Raw genomic sequence first — 22819 nt, forward strand, 5'->3', positions numbered from 1 at the left:
TAACACAGCTGCTACTCTGAAATCTGCGGAAACAAGATCCATTAAAAACCTAATATTTTGTGTACTGTGGTGTGTCCAAAAATGGCAGAAACAACAATAAAGCCCAGCAGCAGTCACAAAAAATAGACTACAGCTGGGGAAGGAGAAAGAAAACCTTAAACTGTACAGGCCTGAACACCAATGGAGTTGACCAAAAACCCAGACTTCTTGTACATACAAAACCTAGGTAGATGCAGCTCTTATTAAAATAATTTGATGCTAACGTGAGTCCTGAATTCTCAACAGAAGAAGAACGGAAAGGCCAGCCTAGCCCACTAGACCTACCAGGGGAATCGAAGACCTAACTTCTAACCCTGATGCACTGTAAACCAGTACCATACTTGATTATAACTCAATTAGACAACTCCTAGATCAGTGCCACAGAGAGGTCCCTGGGGAGGGACAGAGGACAGCTGCCCAAGGCCATGATGGCAGCTGAATCCTGCATAATCCACTTTTGCTGTGCTTCTGTTACTGAATCAGGGAAAACATACTGATAAGCTCCTCTCTGCTATAAGCAAGAGGAAAAGTCTGTCATTGGATCAGCAGGGACAGCCTGAATCTAGAAGCACTTTGGAATAGAGGCCCACTGGAAATCCTAGGTTCAGGAATGGATCTGTACCTGCCATACTCTGGGCAAGTGCCTCCTGGTTGGGTCACTTGCAGAGGAGAAATTCTGGCCTTGTTCCTGTTCCTTGTGTAGAAGGAATGATCCTGACAAGTTCCTTTCTTCTCTCTGTTTTTCTGCAGCATCTGCAAGTGGTTCAGTAGCAAACAGTGCAATCCCGGAGAAGGAGCGGCAGAACATTGCTGAAAGGCTGCTGCGGGTGATGTGCACCGACCTAGGAGCTTTGAGTGTGGTGAGCGGGAAGGAATTCATCAAGCTGGCACAGACCTTGGTGGATAGTGGTGCTCGCTACGGTGCTTTCTCTGTCACAGAAATCCTTGGCAACTTCAACACACTGGCGCTGAAGCATTTGCCTCGGATGTACAACCAAGTGAAAGTGAAAGTCACCTGCGCCCTGGGCAGCAATGCCTGCCTAGGCATAGGTGTCACTTGCCACTCTCAGAGCATTGGCCCTGATTCCTGCTACATCCTGACTGCTTATCAGGCTGAAGGCAACCACATCAAGAGTTATGTCCTGGGAATTAAGGGTGTGGACATCCGAGATAATGGTGATTTTATCCACCACTGGGTGCAGAACGTGATGTCTGAGTTTGTGATGTCAGAAATCAGGACAGTGTACGTCACAGACTGCAAAGTCAACTCCTCTGCATTCTCTAAGGCAGGTATGTGCTTGCGTTGTTCGGCCTGTGCCTTGAACTCAGTCGTGCAGAGCGTGCTGAGTAAGCGAACACTACAGGCTCGCAACATGCACGAAGTCATCGAGCTCCTGAATGTCTGTGAAGATTTGGCAGGATCCACGGGCCTCTCAAAGGAGACCTTTGGCTCCCTGGAGGAAACGTCTCCCCCACCCTGCTGGAACTCAGTGACTGACTCCCTCCTGCTTGTCCACGAGCGTTACGAGCAGATATGCGAGTTCTACAGCAGAGCCAAAAAGATGAACCTCATCCAAAACCTGAACAAGCATCTTCTCAGCAACCTGGCAGCCATTTTGGCCCCAGTGAAACAAGCAGTGATTGAACTGAGCAATGAGAGCCGGCCCACCCTGCAGTTGGTACTGCCCACCTACGTGAAACTGGAGAAACTGTTCACTTCCAAAGCCAATGACGCTGGCATAGTCAGCAAGCTTTGCCACCTCTTTCTGGAGGCACTGAAGGAGAACTTCAAAGTTCACTCTGCACACAAAGTAGCCATGATCTTGGACCCTCAGCAGAAGCTGCGGCCAGTCCCACCATACCAGCATGAAGAGATCATTGGCAAAGTCTGTGAATTGATCAATGAAGTGAAAGAGTCCTGGGCAGAAGAACCAGAATTTGAACCTTCTACCAAGAAACCACGGGCAGCAGGTGAGGCCCCGCCAGCTCAGGAAGAAGAGCAGTTTGGGAAAAATGAAGTCTACGATTATTTGCAAGAACCCCTCTTCCAGGCCACCCCTGATCTATTTCAGTACTGGTCGTGTGTTACCCAAAAGCATACAAAACTAGCCAAGTTGGCCTTTTGGCTCTTAGCAGTGCCTGCTGTCGGTGCCAGAAGTGAATGTGTAAATATGTGTGAGCAGGCCCTCTTAATCAAAAGGAGGCGGCTGCTCAGTCCAGAAGACATGAACAAACTCATGTTTTTGAAGTCCAACATGCTTTAAAACTGTCTTTTAATTAAAAAAACAAACAAAAAAATTTAAAACACTGTTCCAGACAAAGAAAAGAATTTAAGTTCTAAACACTGTGGACCTCATTATGAAAGCCCCTGGAAACCAAGTGCTTATATATATGTGTGTATGATTTTATATATATATATGTGTGTGTATGTGTGTGTATATATATATATACACACCTTGGTTTGTTCTATACACACACACACACACACACACACACACACACAAAATATAATAAAAAACTAAGTTTCAGAGGGAAGCCGAACATATGTCAGACACAGCCCTCTGTAAGGAACATGCTCCTTTCCGTTAGCTAGCATGTGGACTTGATAGACTTTCTAACGTTTTCAAGTGGGCACACCAATGGGAGGCTGACATTCTAAAATCTTCAGGCAGCTGCGATCTAAAGTGACTTGAAGTTTCTTTTATTTCTCCTCCACCCCACCCCACCTCTCCTCTTGTCCCCTGGGCTACCTTGCCATGGATAATCAAACAGCATTGAATAGACCAGTTCTCCACTGGGCTTTGCTCCTATGAATAACTGTACACCTCGAGGGCATTCGTTTGTAGCCTTCTTAACATATGTTGCATGTTATCAAGGCAGCTATGTTTTGCAAGCACTAGTATCTCTAGAAATCAGGAAGGGAGACTTTAAGGAAACACATTTTTTTGCATTTTAATATAAGACACAAAAATTATACTCTTCTGTCTCCACTCCCATTTTTGAGTTTAACGTTTTAGCTAGTGATTTTACCTTTTTGAGTTTAATTTAGAACTGAGAGAAATTATTATGGCAAAAAGTGTCTGTAACTGTTATGTTTTATAGAATTTTTTTTACAAGATAAACTTTTTTCTGAAGTCCCACTGTAAACTAGCTCATCTCACTTGTGCATCTTATATAGCAGTGGTTCTTAAACTTGTTCATAGAGTAGAACAAATCTTCACAGCAGGATTGTCATGTCGATACCTCCTGTCCCATTGAGGACCAACAACATCCCTGTGGGAACTGTTGCAATTGCTTAAATGGAGAAGTAACATTAGCAAAGTAATGTGTTTTTAGTGTCTTTCAATACACTTTAACAACTAACACAGTATGACTGGACAGGTCTCTGTGGACCACCAGCAAGTGATCCACAGGCTTCAGTTTGAGAACCTCTGCTATACAACATTTTTGTAAGCCTTCCCCATACACATGTCAAAACAATCTTCACATGGTCAAGAACAAACCAAGGTGTATGATATATCAGGGGAGCAGAGGTCATCAGTTTTCAAAATGTAGGGTTTGGAGGAAGCTAAGATAAGCATGTGGGCTTCTGAATGTATGTGCTTCCACTTGAGTGCAGAGTACCTTCTTGCGTTATTCTGAATGGTTTCCTCTGATAGCACGAATGTCTTTTAAATACCTATAGTGCATTACACTACTTGCTACATTGCTGAATCATTCTGGCTAGTAAGGTCCTGTGACCTTAAAACTTCATGCTTACTGGCTCTTCAGACATATAGACCATTCCCACCTGCAGTATCGGAGATCATCGTAAAATCCAAGTATCACGAGTCATTTCAGCTGGCTGGCAAGGCAAGCTCTTAAGGGTACGTCTATACTGCAGAAAACCACTCTGTGCAATAAATCTCAGAGCTTGGGTCAGCTGACTTGGGCTTGCAGAGTTTGTGCTGCAGAGCTAAAAATAGCAGTGTAGATGTTCCCCTTTGGGCTGGAGCCCAGATTCTGAGACCTTGGCTCGCCGGGTCTCCGAGCCCAGGCTCCAGTCCAAGCGGGAACATCACTACTATTTTTAGTCCCGAGGTGTGAACCCGAGTCAGTTGACCGGGCTCTAGGACTCACTGCTGCTGGAGCTTTTTTGCTGTGTAGACGAATCGTAAATGTCTGCACACAAAGTTGAGTGGCGTCGCACCTGACCTCTTAAATCTGGTGCTCTTGGACGAATCCAGACCCTTGGTATCAAACTGAATTCTCCACCAAAGGGATTTGGATCCCAATTGCAAAATTAAGTAAATTCCTTTCTTGATGCATCCTCTCACACTTGAAGCAGTTTGCTTCCTAGTTGGAATCACTGGTGACAAGAGACTGGTGCCCAGATGAGTCTCTAGAGCAGTTCAGTTGGTAACACTATCAACTCTGAACTGAAACGTTGTGGGTTGAAATCCCTGAGCAGGATGTGGGTATGTGCTGCATGCTGACAATGTACTACTGGGGACAAGGAGGCTGCTGCACACTTAGAGGTACCATCCACTGAACAGACATTAATCCAAGGTTCCCTCTGCCCATCTCTGGTTGTGGTGACAATTAAAGGTCCAAAGACACTTGTTAGCAATGGAGGATAAAGCCCAGAGTCCTGGCCAATAAATCCATCTCCCAGTAGAACAAGTTCTAACTCCCCATGTGAGCACACATCGTTTGCTGTTTGCTTGCAGTCACTTGTACTCCCAGTATGTAACACTTCCCATTCAGACACCTAGATTATGAAAGGCACTGAATGATGTTCTCTGTGGCCTGTATTGCTCAGAGCTGGGAGAGTTCTCACAATAGTGACCCCTACTTGTTCCAGGCACATCTAAGGACAGCCCTGGGTATGCAGATATCTTTCCCAACAGACCTCTGCCCCTTCCTGGCTGGGAAGCAACACCTCGTGCAGACTGAATAAGCTGAAGATTGTGTTGGCTTCCTGCCCGTGACACCAGTACAAAATCATCCATCTTCTAAATGCAGTTGTAAGTGTGGCTGTGGAGGTCTTTATTCTAACAAGGTGTCTAGTAAGCACAGCCCCAGTGCTGCAGGAATAATACCATTTAAAGAGAACACTCAAGAGCAGGAGACACCCCTAAATGTATTTTCGTGTGCAGTGGACTTTGCAAACAGAGATAATTCTTTGTGGGATTTCTTTGCCCTTCAGAACAAGGGTCTTTGCTGTTTATTTCCTCCCATATGAGCGCTACCTGCCCAGTCATTTTGAGCAACCCTACAATAATTAATCTGTTTGCGCATGCAGTTCAGGAGAAAAGTTTAATAAACAAACTGAAATTTTAAGCTGCCGAGGAGACAAAGAAAAGGGAGAGAAACCCTGACTGTGAAAACTGAGTAACCTTTGTGACATGCTTTAGTGACCCCTGAGAGAAAATAGCGATGCTTACACAGTAAAACCTTCACCGAGTTCAGAACCCAAAGCAGGAACGGCTTTCCCAGTTTTTGCATTTAGTGTGCATGATGCACCTTGACAGTCAAAACTCCTGACAGGATTTTAGTTCATTCTCATGGAATCAGTATATTACGTCTTAGTAAGTCCTGTCAAAGAAGCTGAAGGGAGTTAACCACACAACTCCCATTGAAATTCAATTCCAGTCCAGTGGGAAATGAGCATCCAATTCCCCTACCTGTCCTTCAAATTCCCAACCTTAATCAAGAACATGTTTGCTATTGGACAGGATTAGTAGTTTTGTGGGACAAGTGAGATTTGTTGTCTCAGCCCGGGGACAGTGTGATTGTTCTCCTTTCTTATGTAACAGGAAGGCACTGTGTGAACAGAGGGGCCTTGACTGGGGGGAGGGATAGCTCAGTGGTTTGAGCATTAGCCTGCTAAACCCAGGGTTGTGAGTTGAATCCTTGAGGGGCCATTTAGGGATCTGGGGCAAAAACTGGGGATTGGTCCTGCTTTGAGCAGGGGTTTGGACTAGATGACCTCCTGAGGTCCCTTCCAACCCTGATATTCTATGACAGGGAGTCAAAGCCCTGACATAGTGAATGAGATAGAATTGGAACCATTTTGGCATCTACTTAATATGCAGACTGGTGTTAACATCAGATTTGAGAATAATTTTTGGAGCTTTCTTGGTGGAAAGATCAGAGAGAGAAGCTGACTAGACTTCTCGCCCTAGCCAAATTGGGAATGCCTCCAACACAGTTACAGCCGTACTGCTATGGATGTCAAACCCGTGACTGCAGTGGTGTCTGATAGGTGAGAAACTCGCCAGTATTTATAAACTCAGCCTGGCAGTCTAGAAAGTCCATGAGCTTACATGAAATTAACAACTACCTGTTCCCTACCAAGAGAATGGAAGAGTCCACAGCTTCTAATAAGGAGGATAAACATGTTACAGGCGCTAGGCACTTCACTTGCAAGCACCCGTTAGTGCTTTGTGCTGCCCACAGGATGATACCAGCCTATGATGAGCTGTCCCTCGACTGTCCCTATCCACTTCTTCTTTACTCTTGTCAGTTATAAGGAGAGAATGGTGTCAGCAGCACACAGATTTCCTTTATTTGCAAAGGATTTTGTGATGATTTTCTTCCTTCCCAGCCCCAGTTACTCAGACAGTAGCTCATTCCAGGGAGTGCAGATAATACGCAATGGTTTTGAATTTAGGAAATCTTTACCATTGATTTGCCAAGTTCTCTATTTATTTATTGCTCTTTATTAAGTTTGGCTTGGCCATCACGCTGTACATAGAATCGCTCTCTCCCACAGCAGTCTTTAGTAGCAGCAGGCACCGCCTGTCCCACAGTGGGAAGTGGTAGAGTAGGGAAGTCATGCCTCATGGTAGTGCTGTATGTGCAGTGTAGTTCCATTCCTTTTGAACTGGAAGCTCTTTCATCTAGCTGTTGGATGGAGCAGCCTGTGTTTGGAATTCTCCCTCCCCCCCCCCCCCCCCCCCACAATGAGGAGGACATCAAACTTAATACAAAGCTTATGTGTTTGACTGGTGCGGAAAAGAGTTATGCCTCCCCTCTAGGCTGTGTCCCCTTGCTTAAGGAAGCAAGCCAGTTTATCGGTTTGGGAGAAACTTTTGTGCCACATTATTGTGACATTGGCAATTCATTATGCTACACTGGCCTGGAAACATTTTTGGGGATACTTCTGTGTCCTGCAACCTTAGCTCTTTGAACAATCCCACAAAGATCTGCTTTGGTGGCCAGTAAGCTGAGTGGAACATCCTGTTGCTGTAGAAGTAGTTTCACTGTGCATTGTCAGTTACAGGTCCACTGATGTATGCTTAGGAAACTGCAAAACACTTTGCTTCCCTCATTCATTATAGATAAACACTTCTGTGAACGAAACCGGAATCTCTGTTCTGTGTGAACTAATCTGCTGCTGCTTATTCTGCACCTGACACCATATTCCTCTGTGCTGTGGAAACCATTATGATGTCTGAGAATTGTCACAGAAGGAAACAAGCACCAAGAGCAGAGGAACTCTGAAGAAACAAAGTTCCTCTTGTCTTGTCCAAATAGCCTTCTTAACAGAGGCAGAGAACTGAAAAAATAGGATATAAAGGCAGAATTTTTCTATGCAGAAAGTTCTGTTTTTGTGAGTGCGCAGCAGCTGAGATGCCTGTGGAACAGCGCTGAACCTATAACCCTCTCCTCTATCTGAGTTTCTCCTCTCCTTTTTTCCAACAATAGAACATGATTATTGTCCAACAATGTTCCACTCCACTGAGGTTGTCTCTTGAATGGTTAGGAGCAAGCTGACTGGCTGATGTGATGGGTCCAGTGTCTTGTTGTTCTGTTGGGTTTCAGGCTGGAGTGAAGGATGTTAGCAAAGACTTGTTCATATGAGAAAATTTGCAATCATTTAACTAGAATCTAAATCAAATTGAGTAAAACAGCGTTTTAGTTAAACAAAGAGAAGATTAAGGGGTGACTTAGCTACCTGGGAAACAAGTGTTTAATGATGGGCTCATCAATTTAGAAGAGAAACATCTAACATGATCCAATGGCTAAAAGTTGAAGATAGACAAATTCAAACTGGAAATAAGGCCTAAATTTTTAACCCAGAGGAGAGGTTAACCACTGGAACAACTTCCCAAAGGGTGTGGTAGGTTCTCCATCACTGGCAATTTTAAAATCAAGATTGGATGTTTTTCTAAAAGATCTGCTCTAGGAATTATTTTGGGGAATTGTTATACAGGACTAGATGATCAGACTAGATGATCACAATGGTCCCTTCTGGCTTTGGAATCTGAAAAACTGGTGAAAACCCCTAATGTAGACATTTAAACTAATTTAAGCACGTGTTAAATTGGTTTAGCTTGAGTCTGTACATTACAGAATTAAGCTAAATCAATTTAAGTGTGAGTTAAACTGGTTTAAGCATCTACATTAGAGGTTTCTGCCAGTTTCACTAGATATATTTAATGATCACTGATATAGTTTTTCTCATATAGACAAGGTGTAACATTTTAAAAAGTACCTAAAAGCCAGATTTTTAAGGGTATTTAGGCACCTAATCCCCTTTAAAAATGTGTCCAGTAGTGACTTAGGACCCTACATCAATTTTGAAAATGGGATTTAGGCACTTAGGGATGTAAGTCTCTCAGAAAGTCAATGGGAATTAAATCTCTGAATCCCTTTTGAAAATGAGACTTCGGTGCCTCTGGAAATGTTGCCCAAGGCCTGAATTGCCATGTCAGAGAGTCCTTCTGGAGTCTTATTGTTCCATGTGGTACCTCGCAGTGTTGTGGCTCTCACACTTTATAGAGTGGCTCTATGCAACTTGTGCTTTCACATACTGTAGCAGTGGGGAGGGTTTTCTGTACGAAGTATTTTGTTGAAGGAGTTTGTACCACCTTAGCCAATCTGAAGCATACTTTAGAGCACTCTGAATCTAACAATGGCTGAACTGTCATGGCAACGTGACACAGAGGAGGGAAATGATAATAAAGAGACACTATACTGTACCTAAAATACTATGTTCACTTCCAGACACCACAAAGTTACCAACAAATTGGAAGCAGTGGGGCTGGGTGGACTGACTATAACAAAGAAAAAGCTAAATCTAGTTTGACTAAGTGACAACCAAGGGAGGACAAGAGGGTCTGTGAGTATTTGAGAGGTACGAACTCCCAAGTGGGGAGAGGGGTGGAGTTGTTTAGGGTGTTCCATATGAAATAACTAGGAGTAATGGGATGAAATTAAACAAAGGAGATGTAAACTGGATCTCAGGAAGCCTGTCTTATTGCGGAAGGATCTATTAAATCTAGGAGTAGTCTCTCAAGGGAATGGGTTTGGGAGCCCCATCATTTAAAACAAGACCAGATAGAGCAATGGAGGACAGACTGCATGGCACAGTACTGCATTCGCCTCTGTGCATGGACAAAGTGACCAATTAGATTTTTTCCTTCTCTAAAGTATATATACACGCGCTTTAGAATGGAGGCAGCTGATGGGCTTGCAGGATGGCACCAATTCTGAGAGTACCTGGGTACAAATAATAAATGGGTGCCTCTCATTTACTCTCAGACTAACAGTGCAAGCAAGATTGAGAGTTAAATCAAACATTTTACTCCTCCCACTGTGCATCAGCTGTGTCACACAGAGGTTCTGAATCCTTGGTATCATCTGGGAGTCCCTAGAAGCATCAGACCCAATGAGACACTGCAGGTAAAATTTTCAATGGGATTTGGGCTCCTAAATCACTTAGGTGATTTTGAAAATGTTGCCCAGTAGCAATAAGTACTCCCTTGTACAGCACCTAGGACATGTCTGTGTATCATGGGGAATTTTAGGCTAATGGAAATTTCATGAAGCCAGTCGTAAATGAGCAGAGGTAAAAACAAGTACAGATCCGAGTTGGAATGGCCCTTTGATACTATGGGAATAGTTTGCTTACACTAGGCCAGATATGGTAAACCAATGAGAGTGTATTGCCCTCTAATTTAATTTTCTACCATGAAAGTTTGGAGGGCGTTCTGTTTAATTTTGTTGGTCAGTTGGGTTTTTTGGGGGGAGAGTTGTGGGATTTTTTTTGTTTTTTTACTACGCCTGTTAGAGTCCTTTGTTTTATAACTTGACAGAAGAGTTTTGATCACATTAGAGGACAGTGTATCCAGTAGACTTTTTAGGGTTTAGTAATCTATAAGCAGCTGCGTTTGAAATTTTTAGTGTAGCTTCTGCAGTCAGTCACATGAATGGCCCAACATCGACCACTGACTGAAAGGATTGTTTCTTTCTGTATTTTAGAGTCACTGACAGGAGCCAGCATTTGTCTTGGTACCCAGATGAGCAGCATAGCCTTAACCATAGGGAGGTTTTGCAATGGAATTGATGGATAGAGGCATGTAAAACCCTTGCTATGTACAGCCAAAGTTCCTTAAAGAGACCCTTCCAGCCTCATAAGCCTTGAATAGTCTTCTGGGGATCCTTGGGGTTGTCTCTGAAATGTGTATGGTTAGGGTATATATTTTTTATTTTTGGTTATGTTATCCATGGAGAAGGTCCCATCTGCTTGAGAAGGGAGGCATGTACTCTGAAAAGAGCAACAGAATCTTAGGGCAATTGTGGATGTTGCCAAAGTCCCTTTACATTCATTGGAAATTTTATTTAATTTTGTAAAAGGAAAACTGATAATGGATGACAGGTGAATACCCAAGGTCACAAATGCAGGAGGAATACACATCATCCAGATTCTGAGGATTCCAGTCTATCCTGTAGCTAGAATGTCTCCGACCAACAAAAACACAAGGAAATCCTCATATGCAGCCAGTCTGAAAAGTTCTTCATTTTGTATGTTAAGTTCTTGAAACCTCCTGTTGGGAGCTGAATTCTTCTTGTTTCATCAGGAAAATGATTAACAAAGTTCTCCTTTTCCTCCCCATATCCCCTCACCCAGTAACTTGTGTGCATTTACCTTCCTTTCTGTAGATGCAGATGTTCTAGGCAATACCATAGATGCACCAGCATGTGTCTCTCTACATGCGAGTGCAAGAATCTCATGCCATCTTAAAAAAAAGAAAATATACAAAAAATATCTTTTTTAGGCCAGAGTTTTCTACAGGTATTAATGAATATTTTTCTTAATCCTTATAAGTTTTATGTGTTTAATATTTCTTAATACCAGTAGCATTAATTTATACTTTTGTAGCAACACAATATTTTTATAAACCGCCACCGCTGGCTTTATCTTCATAATGGGGAAATGTGCGGGCAGTTGGCCCCGCACTGTACCATGTACTGTATTTAAAAGGTTATCTAATGTCACACTTGCTGTGTTAATAAACAAAACAAAACCTGTTTGAAGTCTCATGTATTGTTGGTGTGGATCGAATGACTCAATAGAGAGCAATATTGCACGGGATTGAGTTGCTGATTTTCATTGTGATATATGAATGCTTGAGGCTAACTCAAGTTCTAGGTTTTTTCTTTCTAGGATTTTTTGTTTGTTTGTTTTTTACAGCTAAATAAATTCAGTGCTGTTTGAAACTTAGACTGACGTCAAATGAAAAGGATTCTTTAAAAAAAAATCAAGCTGTTTAAATGTTGCTGTTTCTACAAGTCTGTTGCTGTCTGAATGGAAATATTCCATGTGTGAAAAGGAGTAATTCCACTTAAGATCCAACTAGCTCAGAGCTCCAGGCCAGAGTTCAGTTATTTGGAGAGGTGTCTTAGAGACATATTTCTGCAACATTCTTTTCAGAGTTGATGCCAAGGCAGAAGACAAACTGTAAGAAAGCATCCGTTGCTTGAGGATTTTCATGTCAGTGTTGTATTTATGGTTTTACAATAAAACAACCTTTAGGAAAAAAAATAAGTGTGTGGGGTTTTCTCTTTTTCAGGAATGTATCTGGGCCTCTCAATAGCCCTTTGTTGTTACAGGTTTGGAAGAATTGATTACATATCTTGAGGTCTGAGACCACAGGGCAGTAGCAGTCATTCTGTGGTGGACTGTATGGGCCATAAAACTGTGCAGTGGGCCTCATCCTATGTTCCTTGTGTACCCAAAACTCTCGTTAAAGCCAACCAGAGGTCTAGGTACAAGGAATGCAGAAGGAGTAACTGGAAAAGCTATTTTAAAAGTAAAAGGGAGGGGTAAGCTGGAGCTTGGCTGTATTTAGCACCAAAGCAAAATCAATCTCCCTTTTCAAGAGGAGACCTCGTGGAATACCAGGGGGATGGATAGTGTAGGTACCAGAAACTGTGTCCTTTTTTTTTATTTATTTTATTTTTTAAAGGAAGAACAAGTAGTGAAGAGGTTTGGTGAGTATTCAAAGGCATGTGAAGGAATAACCACTGAAATCAAAACAAAGAACATGTAGACAGAAACAGTAGGAAAGCCAGGAACCTGTCTCCCTTTATAATTGAAGAGAAAAACAGCGAAAGATTATTTGAAAATGAGCACAGGGAGACCCTGAGAAATTATGCAAAATGCACTGTCGAGCTGAATAAATTTTCTCTTAAAATATTTGAATTAGAAAATCCATAGATTCCAAGGCCAGAAGATACCACTGTGATCAGCTAGCCTGACCCCCTGTATCTCACTGGACAGAGACCTGCCCCAAAATCATCCCTAGATCAGCGCTTTTAAACAAATATCCAATCTTGATTTACAAATTGTGAAGATGACACAGGTACCAGCATTGTTCAAACCAAACTAAACAGGAGACCTAGAGCACCAGCCTGGAGGATTGAAGTCAAGCTCTGTGAGGAAGTGGCAGTCCTGTGAGGGTGCGTGTGTAGCGGGATAGTGTAGCTGTGTGTGCTGTTCACGCCGAGCCAGTTACTTAGTGCTGGACTGGAGGGTGGCTAATATTGATCCTATCGTTAAAAATGAGGGAAAGGTGTTGCCATGGGAACTGTTGGACAATAGTCACTAGGAGGGATGACTGTCGGCACGGTCTCTCTCGTGGGACTGAGCTGCTGTGTAAGGGCAAGCCAGCTTTCAAGGGTATTGCGGTGCCTAAAGATGCAGAGAGGTGCCTTGGGGGATTTTCAAAGCACCTAAGCAGGTTAGGCACCTGTCAAGGTTCCTCCCCCACTCTGAACTCTAGGGTACAGATGTGGGGACCTGCATGAAAAACCTCCTAAGCTTATCTTTACCAGCTTAGGTCAAAACTTCCCCAAGGTACAAAATATTCCACCCGTTGTCCTTGGACTGGCCGCTACCACCACCAAACTAATACTGGTTACTGGGGAAGAGCTGTTTGGATGCGTCTTTCCCCCCAAAATACTTCCCAAAACCCTGCACCCCACTTCCTGGACAAGGTTTGGTAAAAAGCCTCATCAATTTGCCTAGGTGACTACAGACCCAGACCCTTGGATCTTAAGAACAATGAACAATCCTCCCAACACTTGCACCCCCTTTCCTGGGAAATGTTGGATAAAAAGCCTTACCAATTTGCATAGGTGACCACAGACCCAAACCCTTGGATCTGAGAACAATGAAAAAGCATTCAGTTTCTTACAAGAAGACTTTTAATAAAAATAGAAGTAAATAGAAATAAAGAAATCCCCCCTGTAAAATCAGGATGGTAGATATCTTACAGGATAATTAGATTCAAAAACATAGAGAACCCCTCTAGGCAAAACCTTAAGTTACAAAAAAGATACACAGACAGAAATAGTTATTCTATTCAGCACAATTCTTTTCTCAGCCATTTAAAGAAATCATAATCTAACACATACCTAGCTAGATTACTTACTAAACGTTCTAAGACTCCATTCCTGGTCTATCCCCGACAAAGACAGACTATAGACAGACACAGACCCTTTGTGACCTCATTGGTCATTTTGGTCAGGTGCCAGCAAGGTTACCTTTAGCTTCTTAACCCTTTACAGGTGAGAGGAGCTTTCCCCTGGCCAGGAGGGATTTCAAAGGGGTTTACCCTTCCCTTTGTATTTATGACACGCCCCCCAAATCTCAGCTAGGGTGAAACACTGGCTGGGATTTCTTCCTGGAGCTCAAGGAAAAACAGAGTTAATAAGACACTTGCATCTCTAAATATACTACCAAGTACATAAAGACTAAAAATATTTTCCACATCTCAAGGACGATTTTAACCAGTTGATTCTGGGAAACTTTCACGGGAGAGTGCATCAGCCACTTTGTTAGAAGCTCCTGAGATGAGTTGGATGTCGAAATCAAAATCTTGGAGAGCTAAACTCCACCAAAGAAGTTTTTTGTTAGTTTCCTTGACGGTGTGAAGCCACTTCAGTGCAGCATGGTCGGTTTGCAGGTGGAAACGCCGTCCCCAAACATATGGGCGTAGCTTTTCCAGAGCGTAGACAATGGCGTAACATTCTTTTTCAGTGACTGACCAGTTGCTTTCCCTCTCAGACAGTTTTTTGCTGAGAAACACTACAGGGTGGAATTCTTGATCAGGTCCTTTCTGCATTAAAACTGCTCCCAGACCACGCTCGGACGCATCTGTGGTTACTAGGAATGGTTTGTCAAAGTCTGGGGCCCTTAGTATAGGGTCAGACATGAGTGTTGCTTTAAGCTTGTTAAAGGCCTTCTGACACTTTCCGGTCCACTGAACAGCATTTGGCTGTTTCTTTTTGGTTAGGTCTGTCAGTGGGGCAGCGATTTGGCTGTAGTGCGGTACAAATCTTCTGTAATAACCGGCCAAGCCTAAGAAGGATTGAACCTGTTTCTTTGACTTTGGGACAGGCCACTTTTGGATAGCATCCACTTTGGCCTGTAGGGGGCTGATAGTTCCTTGACCCACCTGGTGTCCAAGGTAAGTCACTCTGTTTAGGCCTATTTGACACTTCTTACCCTTAACAGTTAGTCCTGCCTCCCTTATGCGCTCAAGAACTTTGTGTAGATGTTCCAGGTGGTCTGCCCAGGAATCCGAAAATATGGCCACATCGTCAAGGTAGGCGACTGCATAGTCTCCTAATCCCGCTAGGAAACCATCTACAAGTCTTTGGAAAGTGGCGGGTGCATTCCGCAGCCCAAAAGGGAGTACATTAAATTCATACAGCCCGAGATGTGTGGTGAAGGCTGACCTTTCCTTGGTGGATTCATCTAGCGGTACCTGCCAGTACCCCTTGGTTAAGTCCAAGGTAGAGATGAACTAGGCCCGTCCCAGTTTCTCTAATAGTTCATCTATGCGTGGCATTGGATAGTTGTCTGGGCGAGTTACAGCATTTAGCTTACGGTAGTCCACGCAAAAACGTATTTCCCCATCTGGTTTGGGAACTAGAACCACTGGAGATGCCCATGCACTTTCAGAGGGGCAGATTACACCCATCTGTAACATATCCTGGATCTCCCGTTCTATAGCAGTTTTAGCTTGAGGAGACACCCGGTAAGTTGGACCCTAATTGGGTGAGCATTACCTGTGTCAATGGAGTGGTATGCCCGTTCAGGCAGTCCTGGGGTGGCTGAGAACGTTGACGCGTAGCTAGTGCACAGCTCCTGGATCTGCTGTCGCTGCATATGCCCAAGGGTCATGGAGAGGTTCACCTCTTCCACACCACCACTACATTTCCCTTCGTAGTAGACACCTTCGGGCCACTCAGCGTCGTCTCCTCCGTGGGCTGTAAACTGACAAACCTTTAATTCTCTGGAATAAAAGGGCTTTAGAGAATTAATATGGTACACCTTAGGCTTTCGGTTGGAGGTGGGGAATGCTATGAGATAATTAACAGCTCCCAGGCACTCCTGGACCGTGAATGGCCCTTCCCACAATGCTTCCATTTTATGGGCCTGGAGCGCCTTTAAGACCATGACCTGGTCCCCTACTTTGAAGGAACACTCTCTGGCATGTTTATCATACCAGGCTTTTTGCTCTTTTTGAGCATCCTGGAAGTTTTCTCTAGCAAGGGCTAAAGAGGTTCGGAGGGTGTTTTGTAGGTTGGTTACAAAGTCCAGAATGTTAGTTCCTGGAGAAGGTGTAAATCCCTCCCATTGCTGCTTCACCAACTGCAATGGCCCCTTAACCTCACGGCCATATACAAGTTCAAATGGGGAAAACCCTAAACTGGGATGTGGTACAGCTCTGTAGGCAAAGAGCAACTGCTGCAACACTAGGTCCCAATCATTGGAGTGCTCATTTACGAATTTACGTATCATGGCCCCCAAAGTTCCATTAAACTTCTCCACCATGCCATTTGTTTGATGGTGGTAAGGAGTGGCAACCAAGTGATTTACCCCATGAGCTTCCCAAAGGTTTTTCATAGTTCCTGCCAGGAAATTAGTCCCTGCATCTGTGAGGATGTCGGAGGGCCAACCTACCCTGGCAAAAATGTCTGCTAGTGCCTGGCACACACTTTTAGCCCTGGTGTTGCTTAGAGCTACTGCTTCCGGCCATCGGGTGGCAAAATCCATGAAAGTCAGTATGTACTGCTTTCCTCTGGGTGTCTTTTTTGGAAAAGGACCCAGAATATCCACAGCTACTCGCTGAAATGGAACTTCAATGATGGGGAGTGGCTGGAGAGGGGCTTTGACCTGGTCTTGGGGTTTTCCCACTCTTTGGCACACCTCACAAGACTGGACATAGGTAGAAACATCCTTGCCCATTCCCTCCCACTGGAATGACCCCCCCAAACGGTCTTTGGTCCTGTTCACCCCAGCATGGCCACTAGGGTGATCGTCGGCTAAGCTCAAGAGCTTGGCCCGGTATTTAGTTGGAACTACCAACTGTCTCTGAGGATGCCAGTCTTCCTGGTGTCCACCAGAAAGAGTTTCCTTGTATAAAAGTCCTCTTTCTACAACAAACCTGGATCGATTAGAAGAGCTGAGAGGCGGTGGGTTGCTCCGTGCCGCCGTCCAAGCTCTCTGGAGGCTTTCATCTGCTTCCTGTTCGGTCTGGAACTGTTCCCTTGATGCTGGAGACATCAGTCCCTCATTGGATTGTGGACCTAGGCTTGGTCCCTCTGGAAGCGATATAGGGGATGGAGCTGTTTCTGTTGACTGTGAACCGCTCTCCGCTGGTGCACTATGTTGGGATTCAGGCTCCGGCTGAGCCTCTTGTGTAGGGTTATCGGCTGCTGCCAGTTCAGGTTCGGTGGGGCCATCTGGTGTTGAGGTTGCAAGTACTGGATTCAGTGCTGACACTGGGTCTGGTGTTGGTTGTTCGGCTGGTTCCGGTTCTGGGACTGGTTCCGTCTGGGTCTCTGGGACTGGATCCACTACTGCTGTTGCAGACATTGGCCTGGGGTCCGGGTCCATCACCTCTGACCGGGTCCTGATAGAAGTTTCTGGAACAGAGCTAGGCCTCACGGCTTGTTTAGCCTGGCTGCGGGTGACTGTTCCCACCCTCTTGGCCTGCTTCACATGATTGGCCAAGTCTTCCCCCAACAGCATGGGGATGGGATAATCATCATAGACTGCAAAAGTCCACATTCCTGACCAGCCCTTGTACTGGACAGGCAACTTGGCTGTAGGCAAATTGAAAGAGTTGGACTTGAAGGGTTGAATCGTCACTTGGATCTCTGGGTTGATTAAATTGGGGTCCATTAAGGAAGCATGGATAGCTGACACTTGTGCTCCGGTGTCCCTCCACGCGGTGACCTTCTTCCCGCCCACACTCACAGTTTCCCTCCGCTCCAAGGGTATCTGGGAGGTATCTGGGCCTGTGGACCTCTGGTGTGATTCCGGTGCAATGAACTGTAATCTGTTGGGGTTCTTGGGGCAGTTGGCCTTTACATGCCCCAGCTCGTTACATTTAAAACATCATCCAGCTGACGGGTCACTGGGGCGAGGAGGGTTGCTGGAGAACAGGGTGGTGGGACGATAAGGGGTCTGGAGGGTTCTTTGGGAGGTAGGTGGGGCTTTGGGCGGCCCCCGGTAGGGTGTGGTCTGGGGTGGTCCCTTCTGGTGACCAGTTTTCTTCTTCTTTCTGGTGACCAACTGTGACCAGTTTTCTTCTTCTCTGCCACCTCCACCCATCTGGCTCCAATCTCTCCTGCCTCGATTACAGTTTTGGGCTTCCCGTCTAGGATGTATCTTTCTATTTCCTCAGGAACACCCTCTAAGAATTGTTCCATTTGCATTAGGAAGGGCAAATTTACTGGAGATTCAACACTTGCTCCTGATATCCAGGCATCCCAATGTTTCACAATGTGGTAGGCATGTCGGGTAAATGACATGTCTGGTTTCCACCTTAGGGCTCTGAACCTCCGACGAGACTGCTCGGGTGTTATCCCCATTCTGACTCTCACCTTGGATTTAAACAGTTCATACTTGTTCATGTGTTCTTTAGGCATTTCAGCTGCCACCTCAGCTAAGGGTCCACTGAGCTGCGGCCTCAGCTCTACCATGTATTGGTCAGTAGAGATGTTGTACCCAAGGCAGGCCCTTTCGAAGTTTTCTAAGAAGGCCTCAGTATCATCACCTGCCTTGTAGGTGGGGAACTTTCTGGGATGGGAAGTGGTACCTGGAGAAGGATTGCTAGGGTTTGTTGGTATATTCTGCTGGGCCTTTATCCTGTCCACCTCCTCCACATGCTTCCTCTCTTTTTCCTTCTCCTCCTCCACATGCTTCCTTGCCTCCATTTCCCTCTTGTGGGCAGCCTCCTGTACCTCCTTCTCCAGCCGCATGAGTTCTATCTGTCTTTCATGTTCCCTTTGTTTTTCCTCAGCCTGAAATTTGGCTAATTCCAGCTGTAGTCGAGCTGCGGATTTGGTCATTCTAACCTCTCTGTTTTTAACTAACTTTACACCCGAGGTTTAGAAATAAACAAACAAAACTTGGCTGTAAAATTTTGCTGTGCTGGAATAGAATACCTATTCTCTGATAGTGATTGTCAGCCTACAGAAAAAGACAATTCCCTTGTCTCTGCTCTGGGCCCAAATTAAAGCAAAAAACCTCCAACTACTTGGAAACCTGCTTACCCAGCCCAAAGAAAAAGCAAATGGGTAGAACACACACCCCCTATTTACTTTTAGGAAGAAAGAAAAAAAAAACTCTGGGTTGGAAGACGGTGAATTTCCCTGCAGGAGTTAAGTACCCTGCCTCCAGGCAAAGAAAACCTGCAATTCACAAGATAATCCCCTTTTGTCTCTGCTTGGCCACAAAGCAGAGAAAAAACAAGCTGCTTTCAGTTTCAAAGCTGCTTTCTGGACTTCCTTTCCAAAGGAAAAAAAAATTTCCTTTTTAAAATCTGTATTTCTAGTTCAAAAAATCTCAACTGGATCTCAAAATGATTTCAGGTTAATCCCACCACTATGCCACCATGTCAAGGTTCCTCCCCCACTCTGAACTCTAGGGTACAGATGTGGGGACCTGCATGAAAAACCTCCTAAGCTTATCTTTACCAGCTTAGGTCAAAACTTCCCCAAGGTACAAAATATTCCACCCGTTGTCCTTGGACTGGCCGCTACCACCACCAAACTAATACTGGTTACTGGGGAAGAGCTGTTTGGATGCGTCTTTCCCCCCAAAATACTTCCCAAAACCCTGCACCCCACTTCCTGGACAAAGTTTGGTAAAAAGCATCACCAATTTGCCTAGGTGACTACAGACCCAGACCCTTGGATCTTAAGAACAATGAACAATCCTCCCAACACTTGCACCCCCCCTTTCCTGGGAAATGTTGGATAAAAAGCCTTACCAATTTGCATAGGTGACCACAGACCCAAACCCTTGGATCTGAGAACAATGAAAAAGCATTCAGTTTCTTACAAGAAGACTTTTAATAAAAATAGAAGTAAATAGAAATAAAGAAATCCCCCCTGTAAAATCAGGATGGTAGATATCTTACAGGGTAATTAGATTCAAAAACATAGAGGACCCCTCTAGGCAAAACCTTAAGTTACAAAAAAGATACACAGACAGAAATAGTTATTCTATTCAGCACAATTCTTTTCTCAGCCATTTAAAGAAATCATAATCTAACACATACCTAGCTAGATTACTTACTAAAAGTTCTAAGACTCCATTCCTGGTCTATCCCCGACAAAGACAGACTATAGACAGACACACAGACCCTTTGTTTCTCTCCCTCCTCCCAGCTTTTGAAAGTATCTTGTCTCCTCATTGGTCATTTTGGTCAGGTGCCAGCGAGGTTACCTTTAGCTTCTTAACCCTTTACAGGTGAGAAGAGCTTTCCCCTGGCCAGGAGGGATTTCAAAGGGGTTTACCCTTCCCTTTATATTTATGACAGCACCTAATTCCTATTGAAATCAATGAGAGCTAGGCCTCTAACCTGCTTCGTCGCTATGACAGATCTCGCTAGGCATGTAACGGTGTCTTTGGGCACCTTCATCCTGCTGGCATTCTGAGAGCAATGGGCTGCAAGCTCCATTGTGCCCCATGGAAAATGCAAGTACTGATCACACCTGGTTAGTCTGGGTGTCAGCCAGACACTGATTCCTAAATTGCACTGTTCATTACACACATGGTAGGAGGGTGTCAGACTTCGAGGAGTGCAAAAGATTTTACCGCTATTCATGAATTAAGCCTTCAAGGAAGCTTTGCACGCCCACTTTACACAGCACAGCAGCTGCTTGCTGAACATCATACGCACTGACAGAGCCAGGATTAGACCTGCAGTCCTGGGCGTCAGCTCTCAGTCCTGGGCGTCACCCACAAGTGTGGTAATTTGAAAAAAAATGTTCTGATTCGATCACAAAACATGTTTCATTTCAATGTTCAAGCATTTCATTTTTATTTTAATCTTTTATTAAGCTTTTAGTATAAATTAACAGGTAGAGAGTGGATTTGAACCCAGGTCTTCCACACCCTCAGTGAGTGCCCTAAATACAAAACTATTTTGTATAAGGGTGGCACCTTCAGCTGGGTTTTGTGTGGTGGCTGGCTTTGAGCATGGCTACCAGCTTGGCTGAGATAGGCAGGTGAATTCCTAGTTTGTGAATTCTGCTGGGCCTTAAGCGTTAGTTAGGCCCTGCAGGCAGGGCTGAGCTGGCTGTGTGCGTGCCCAGCAGGAGAACTGTAGGCAACTATGGGACTTTACCAGTGGAAACGTAAGTGCTTGGGCACTTCAGGCACCTAGCGGGTTAGGTGGCAGCTGAGCAGGAGGAGGAGGGACAAAGCATTTTGAAATCTTCCTGGCCCAAGAGGAATCACATGCCCAAAAAATTGCTGGACAATTTTTGAACATTCGGCCTGTGTCATTTTACAAGACAGGAAATGAATAATAAAAAGCCCAAATGTTACTTCCAGCTCAGAAAACTTTTGGCAAGGGCAAGTGATAGCTGTACATTTTGTTTTCTTGGTAGCACTAGTCCCTGATACTATTTTTCACTCTCTTATTCCTGTAGTATGTTGTTGTTTTGTTGTATAGGTAACATGCCAGTAGGAGAATTAAATCCTCCTCCTTCAAGTAGTGTCCCTATAGGTGCTCCACTGTACGTGCATCTGCGCCATGCACGTCTAATCGGAGATTTTAGGTAGCAGTGTCTGTTCGGCCTGCACAAGGACTGCACAGTGTCTGTTCGGCCTGCACAAGGACTGCACAGTGTCTGTTCGGCCTCACTCCCTCGTGGTCTGCCTCAAGGCTAAGTAGTGCTAGCCAGGGGAATGGCCCTCAGTTCCTTCTCAGCCACCTCTGGCCTCGAACAGAACGTGTAGCAGTCCTGTTGACTATTTAACTCTTTTTATAGTGGTAGTCTATAGTTATAGTTCACAGCGGTTCTTAGAATTTCCTTTTCTTTTGTAGTACCTTTAGAGCAGGCGGTCTCGAACTCAAACGACCACGAGTGCCACATGAGGACTAGCGCATTGGCCCGAGGGCCACATCGCTGACCCCCCCACACACTCCTTCCATGAGGCTCCACCCCTGCCCCGCCTCTTCCACCCCTTCTCTGCCCCCTCCCTGCTCCCGGGGGGTGCAGGAGAGGTTTGGGGTGCAGCAGGGGGTCAGGGTGCAGGGTTTGGCAGGGGACTCAGAGCATGTGGTCGGGGTGCAGGAGGGGTGAGGGGTGCGGCAGGGGTCAGGGTGCAGGGGGCTCAGGACAGGGAGTTGGGGTGCAGGAGAGGTGCGGGCTGCAGCAGGGGGCTCAGGGCAGGGAGGTGGGGTGTGGGGTGCAGGAGGGGTTCGGGGTGCGGGCTCCGGGGTGGCAGCGGCGTGCACCGGGACCAGGGCAGGCTCCGCTCTGTCCCTGCGGCCCGGTGGGGGGGGAGGGCACAGGGCTCCGTGCTCTGCCTTGCCGCTCCTCCAGGAACCTCCCCCGAAGCTCCCATTGGCTGCGGTTCCCCATTCCCGGCCAATGGGAGATGCGGGGGGCGGTGCCTGGAAGCCATGGCAACACACGGAGCCCTCTGCGCCCCCCGCCCCCTCCCCCAGGGCCGCAGCGAGGTTGTGCCGGCTGCTTCTGGGAGCGGTGTGGGGCTGGCGGGGCCACAGGGGGCAATCCGGCCCACGGGCTGTAGTTTGCCCACCCCTGGCCTGGAGGTAGGCTGGGGGGTGCAGGCTGCTTGGCGGGCAGCAGGAAATAGCCCAGCGGGCTGCATGTTTGAGACCCCTGCTTTACAGCTTCCATTTTTCAATTTAAAAACAAAACCTTTTTTTCTTTTGACCATTTCCCCCCCGCCCCGTCTTTTGCTGTGGGATCATCCCCTTAGGGGCATGCCGAGGTCCCCTGGTTTCTAGAGGTGCCTCTCCTGCAGGGAGGCAATCCCAGTGACGGATGACCAGGCTAGATCCCAAAAGAACTGGGAGCTGAAGTTAAAACTTCCTGCAGAGGGCGCTCTTAGGCTAGCATCTGACCCCAGTCCTGAATACTCTCCAGGACAAAGATCAACCCTGGAGCCTTAGACCTCCAGAGAGGTGGAATCGCAGTCAAAGTCAACTGATTCCTCCTGCAA

General features: G+C 45.5%; 1 protein-coding gene across 20 annotated transcripts in view; it reads left to right on the forward strand.

Annotated features, from left to right (window-relative positions):
* The window catches only part of ZNF618 (zinc finger protein 618), a 325329-nt gene extending 319380 nt beyond the window's left edge, over positions 1-5949 (forward strand). For all 20 annotated transcript variants that reach the window (XM_073314151.2, XM_073314156.2, XM_073314152.2 and 17 more), the window contains one exon: positions 790-5949. In XM_073314151.2, the coding sequence (XP_073170252.1) occupies positions 790-2303 (1514 nt within the window). In that variant the 3' untranslated portion in view covers positions 2304-5949. The remainder of the gene's footprint in view (positions 1-789) is intronic.
* Positions 5950-22819: the final 16870 nt, after the last annotated feature.

This window comes from Lepidochelys kempii, chromosome 16 (assembly GCF_965140285.1).
Source record: "Lepidochelys kempii isolate rLepKem1 chromosome 16, rLepKem1.hap1, whole genome shotgun sequence".
Classification (NCBI taxonomy): Eukaryota; Metazoa; Chordata; order Testudines; family Cheloniidae; genus Lepidochelys; species Lepidochelys kempii.